General features: G+C 37.7%; 1 protein-coding gene across 1 annotated transcript; it reads right to left on the minus strand.

The window, feature by feature from the left end:
- Nucleotides 1-543: 543 nt before the first annotated feature.
- LOC121366841 lies at nt 544-5,351 on the minus strand (the record flags this gene model as incomplete). Its single annotated transcript, XM_041491126.1, has 3 exons — nt 5,183-5,351; nt 3,832-4,074; nt 544-614 (listed from the first exon to the last, which is right to left on the minus strand). Coding segments are annotated over exons 1-3 (483 nt in total), but the record flags the coding sequence as incomplete, so codon positions are not given.
- Nucleotides 5,352-6,717: the final 1,366 nt, after the last annotated feature.

A 6,717-nucleotide genomic window follows, 5' to 3' on the forward strand; every position in this document is an offset into this window, starting at 1 on the left:
TACTATATCACAGGTCCTATCTGCCCTGTCTGTCGGTTACTATATCACAGGTCCTATCTGCCCTGTCTGTCGGTTACTATATCACAGGTCCTATCTGCCCTGTCTGTCGGTTACTATATCACAGGTCCTATCTGCCCTGTCTGTCGGTTACTATATCACAGGTCCTATCTGCCCTGTCTGTCGGTTACTATATCACAGGTCCTATCTGCCCTGTCTGTCGGTTACTATATCACAGGTCCTATCTGCCCTGTCTGTCGGTTACTATATCACAGGTCCTATCTGCCCTGTCTGTCGGTTACTATATCACAGGTCCTACAGGTCCTATCTGCCCTGTCTGTCGGTTACTATATCACAGGTCCTATCTGCCCTGTCTGTCGGTTACTATATCTGCCCTGTCTGTCACAGGTCCTATCTGCCCTGTCTGTCGGTTACTATATCACAGGTCCTATCTGCCCTGTCTGTCGGTTACTATATCACAGGTCCTATCTGCCCTGTCTGTCGGTTACTATATCACAGGTCCTATCTGCCCTGTCTGTCGGTTACTATATCACTAGTCACGTGGCAGCGCACGGGGGCCTGCTTGAGACCAATCGATGTGTCCCAAGTATTAGCGTCTGGAAAGACAGCATTGCAAGTGAGTTTGTTTAAAAATAGTTGTTTTCGAAAATAAGTTTGCCTTTATTGTTTTCTGTATCACATTAATTCCTTTCTTTCATTCTTTCTTTTTTTCTGTATTTATCTATTTATCAATTTATGTATGTATGTATGTATGTATGTATGTGTGTGCGTGTGTGTGTGTGAGTGTGTATGTGTGTGTGTATGTATGTATATGTGTGTGTGTGTGTGTGTGTGTATGTATGTATTTACTTACTTACTTATTTACCTACTTACTTACTTACCTACATACTTACCTACTTACTTACTTACTTACTTACTTACTTACTTACTTATTTAGTTATTTAGTTAGTTATTTGGCTGTTAGTGTTAGATGGCTGGCCTGTGGCATCATATGTCGCGCTACAGCCTACAGCGCCTTTTCTAATAGTTCATTGGTCAAATATCATGTCCTGTAATATACCTAATATTTCAGAAGTAAAATGTCATATCATGCCATTTATATAATATCTCGCCAGTAAAATATTATGTCACGTCAAATGTACAATGTCTCATCAATAAAATAAAATGTTTTGTCATATATCTAATATCTCACCAGTAAAATATCACGTTATGTAATATGAGTGATATCTCACCAGTAAAATATCACGTTATGTAATATGAGTGATATCTCACCAGTAAAATACCACGTTATGTAATATGAGTGATATCTCACTAGTAAAATACCACGTTATGTAATATGAGTGATATCTCACCAGTAAAATACCACGTTATGTAATATGAGTGATATGTCACTAGTAAAATATCACGTTATGTAATACGACTAATATCTCACCAGTAAAATACCACGTTATGTAATACGAGTAATATCTCACCAGTAAAATACCACGTTATGTAATACGAGTAATATCCAACCAGTAAAATACCACGTTATGTAATACGAGTAATATCTCACCAGTAAAATATCACGTTATGTAATATGAATCATATCTCACCAGTAAAATATCACGTTATGTAATATGAGTGATATCTCACCAGTAAAACAGTGCTCTACAAAGCAAGTTCAAATTTACTCTTCCCTAGCCAGTAAAGTACAATATTTTAGTCGCCAGCCACTTATATTTAGTAGCCAGCTAATATATACTTCATATCGATTCATCTGCTATTTTACGGCACATTATTAATGCCGTAATTGTTATAATATTAGGACTGCATTCGAATGAATTCGTGAAGAGGTGATTGCTAGTTGTTAAATACAAATTACAAGTTACTGTTTGTATCCGGTTCCACTAAAACAGTGAACGACTATTAACTATCATTATCAAATTCCGTACCCAATAATTGTATTAAACGAATTTAAGCGAATTACTATTTTAATGGAACTGCTAAAATATGCATTTATATTGTAGTACTTATTAAAAGTTAAATAAAAGCATTGTGATAATATTTACCAGGCTTCAACGTGTTACTAGTAGTTACCAATCCGCTACCTTACTTTTGGTTTAAATACTATTTATTTTTGTCACATATTGTCTTGTAAATCCATAAATACTGTTTTGTAAATAGTTGTGTCTTTAAAGCCGTTTAAAGTAGAGTCATGCAAATAGAAACATGTTTTCATCCTCCACTGGTGAACATGACTTCCGACGTGATTAAAACGAAATTCACGATTGGAGGGACCCGTTATCACGATAAGCACGAGACAATTGGAGCGCAGCATAACACATATACAAGTCGACATTTAAAATAATTAACATTTGAGTTTCAAACTGACAAGTAAAGACACAGTGGCTCAACAATCTCATTTTAATACATAAATAAAACCTGGCTCTAAATGGGACAGAACCGACTTGGTCCAAACTGGGGCCGAATTATTTCCAAACGCTTGATATTCAAGTTAAGGAAGATAACATCATAACGAAGTATTACCTCCCACTTGACGTCACCGTGTTTACTCTTGAATACTGGAAATCGTTATTCATAGTTCGATTAACTTTTATTTTTTGAACACATTACCGATAGAAAACACGTTTTATGGAAGTTAAATTGCTACTGGTCCACAGTGTTTTCCGATGTCCAGTTTTGTTTACAGATCAAAGTAAAATTATTGGACAATCGCCAACTGGCGAATGTGATTTTATTTTTTAGACGCCAGAGAATGTTTTTAGTCGCCATGGTAAGTATTTTACTCGCTTTGTAGAGCACTGTAAAATACCACATTATGTAATACGAGTAATATCTCACCAAAAAATTACCACATTATGTAATACGAGTAATAACTCACCAGTAAAATACCACATTATGTAATACGAGTAATATCTCACCAAAAAATTACCACATTATGTAATACGAGTAATAACTCATCAGTAAAATACCACATTATGTAATACGAGTAATATCTCACCAAATAATTACCACATTATGTAATACGAGTAATAACTCGCCAGTAAAATACTACATTATGTAATACGAGTAATAGCACACCAGTAAAATACTACATTATGTAATACGAGTAATATCTATCCAATAAAATACCACGTGATGTAATATGAGTAATATCTCACCAGTAAAATACTACATTATGTAATACGAGTAATATCTATCCAATAAAATACCACATTATGTAATACGAATAATATCTCACCAGTAAAATACCACGTGATGTAACATGAGTAATATCTCACCAGTAAAATACCTCATTATGTAATATGAGTAATATCTCACCAGTTAATTACCACATTATGTAATACGAGTAATATCTCACCAGAAAAATGACACATTATGTAATATGAGTAATATCTCACCAGTAAATGACCACGTTATGTAATGCGAGTAATATCTCATCTGTAAAATACCACATTATGTAATACGAGTAATATCTCACCAGTAAAATACCACGTGATGCAATACGAGTAATATCTCACCAGAAACATATCAGTAATATATTGTTGTTATGTAATACGAGTAATATCTCACCAATAAAATATCATGTTGTGTAATACGAGTAATATCTCACCAGTAAAATACCATGTTATGTAATATAAGTAATATCTCACCAGTAAAATACCATGTTATGTAATACGAGTAATATATCACTAGTAAAAGACCACGTTTTATATTACGAGTAATATCTCACCAGTAAAATAGCATTTTATGTAATACGAGTAATATATTACCAGCAAAATACCACGTTATGTAATACGAGTAATATCTCACCGGCGAAGTACCACGTGATGTTCATGGTTGCGTTCATCTTGCTCCAGTATTGACAGGAGTACCACTTGTCAACGTTGATGCCGCGCACGACGTCCTTGTTCTTGTACACCTCGATCACGCCGTCCTGGTTGAAGTGGAAGGCGCCCGAAGGACTGAAGATGTGGTTCCCGCCGTTCACGACCCTGTCTCCGAACATGAGGACGTTCGGGTGTGCGCTCAGTGTTGTCGCCTGGCATTGTGGGTCTGAACAAATCATAGTGAGCACGGAATCGGTGAAAGCCAGGCAAAGACGCCAATTGATTCCAACATTAGTTGGACAAACTTTTACTTAAAATATTGTAAGACAACGAGTGTACAAAACTACGGTGGTTTAATTAGGATTCTTGCATACAATAATCAATAATTTTCTTATAAAAATCAACAAGGCTAAAAATAATCTTTGTCGAATTTCCAAGGCTTCCCCAGAGTCTATTTCGCATTTATTTTGGAATAACTTTCTCCACTTTCTAATGGACAATTGTACACATATTCTTAATTCGGATTCATCTTGTTTACAACCGGCCTCGGTGGCGTCGTGGTTAGGCCATCGGTCTACAGACTGGTGGTTACTGGGTTCGGATCCCAGTCGAGGCATGGGATTTTTAATCCAGATACCGAATCCAAACCCTGAGTGAGTAATCCTCTAAAAAACAGTGTCAGAATGACCATATGTTTGACGTCCAATAGCCGATGATAAGATAAAAAATCAATGTGCTCTAGTGGCGTCGTTAAATAAAACAAACTTTACTTTTACTTTTCATCTTGTTTACCTAATTTGTTTTATAAAATGGTGAATAATATCTGGCCAACATTAAAGAACTTAGTTAACACGCATCTGTGTTTGTGAATTTCGTGCAAATTGATTGACTTATCTTCGTTATACTAAAAGACTGGACGTAACCCAGTGTTAAAGCGCTCACTTGATGCACGGTCGGTTTTGAGATCACTCCCCGTCGGTGGGTCCATTTAGCTATTTATCGTTCCAGCCAGTGCACGACTAGTATATCAAAGGCCATGATATGTACTATCCTGTCTGTGGGATGGCACATCTAAAAAATCCTTTATTGCTAATGGAAAAATGTAGCGGGTTTCCTTTCCAAAACTATATGTCAAAATTACCAAATGTTTGACATTCAATAGCCGATGATTGGTAAATCGATGTGCTCTAGTGGGGTCGTTAAACAAAACAATCTTTAACTTCCATCATACTAATCACTCCTCATATTTATTGCCGAAAAGAAACGATTGTATTTTACGGAAAATAACGGGAAATGACGGAAACTGACAAACATCTACGAGTTCGACTGCTCACCGGCGTTTGGCTGTGTGAGGATGAAGATCACCTCGTTGATGTTGTAGTCGTAGTGAACCTCGATCTCCTGACTTCCGGAGTACTGCTTGACGAGGTCTCGGTTGTTGTTGTAGTCGAAGAATTCGTGCACGTCGTACGTCTGGTTCTGGTCGAGGATGTTACACTCCATGTGCACTTCAAACTGCTGCGGGATCACAGGACGAGTAGGACCTGCACCAATCAGTGAATAGATAGATAGACCGACAGATAGACAGACAGATACAGACATCTAGACAGACAGACAGACAGATAGATAATTATACAGATAGATAGATAGATAGATAGATAGATAGATAGATAGACATAAAGACAGACAGATAGATAGACATACAGATAGACAGAGAGAAAAAAGATATAGACAGAGAGAGAGGCATTTTACAGACAGACAGATAGACATACAGACAGATAAATAGACTAGATAGATAGATAGATAGATAGATAGATTAGATAGATTCGATAGATAGAGACAGAGAGAGGAGAGAGAGACAGACGGAGAGTGAGACAGAGAGAGACATAGAGAGAAGAGAGCGAGAGCGAGATAGATAGAAGAGACAGAGAGGACATTAAAGCGACAGAGAGACAGACAGACATACACCACACACATACAGATACAGAGACAGAGACAGACAGACAGACAGACAGACATACAGATAGATAGATAGATAGATAGATAGATAGATAAATAAATAAATAAACACACAAACAAATAAATACATAGTTTTAGAATAAAATTAAATTAACAAATATTATAGGTATATAGACAGACAGATAACAAATACATAAATAAATAAATAATAAACCCCACATCACCACACTATACCTAGAGGAGGGTTTAGTTGGTGGGGTACAGATCGTCGTGTCCAGCTCGCGACTCTGTCCCTAACACCAACCAAAAACATCAACATCAATAGAAGCTGTGACGTCATCTGCAACAGACCAGATACAACAGAAGGACTGATTTATGTGAGACCACACGGAGACATTCACGGAAACCCTCTTTGCTTTTATAGGTTCTCCTCCCTCTTCCCCATCCCCACCACCTCCTGTCTGTTTGTCTGTCCCGTCTGTCTGTCTCTCTCTTTCTCTCTCTCCTCTTCTCTCTCTTCTCTCTCTCTCTCTCTTTCTCTCTATCTCTCTGTCTCTGTCTCTCTGTCTTGTCTCTCTCTGTGTCTCTGTGTCTTCTCTCCTCTGTGCTCTCTCTCTCTCTCTCTCTCTCTCTCTCTCCTCTCTCTCTCTCTCTCATCTCTCTCTCCACCTGTTCTGTCCCTCCCTTTTTCACTCTCTTTATCAGGTTCTCTCTTTCTTGCTCTTCTTTCTTCTCTCTCTTTCTTCTCTCTCTCATATCTATCTTTCTTTCTCCATTCCCTCTCTTCTCTTTGTCTCTCTCTTCTCTCCCCCCCCCCCAGGCCTCTCTCTGTGGCGTCGTGGTTAGGCCATCGGCCTACAGGCTCGGTAAGTACTGGGGTTCGGATCCCGTCCGAGGCATGATATTTTTT

This window comes from Gigantopelta aegis, unplaced genomic scaffold (genome assembly GCF_016097555.1).
Source record: "Gigantopelta aegis isolate Gae_Host unplaced genomic scaffold, Gae_host_genome ctg7365_pilon_pilon, whole genome shotgun sequence".
NCBI lineage: Eukaryota > Metazoa > Mollusca > Gastropoda > Neomphalida > Peltospiridae > Gigantopelta > Gigantopelta aegis.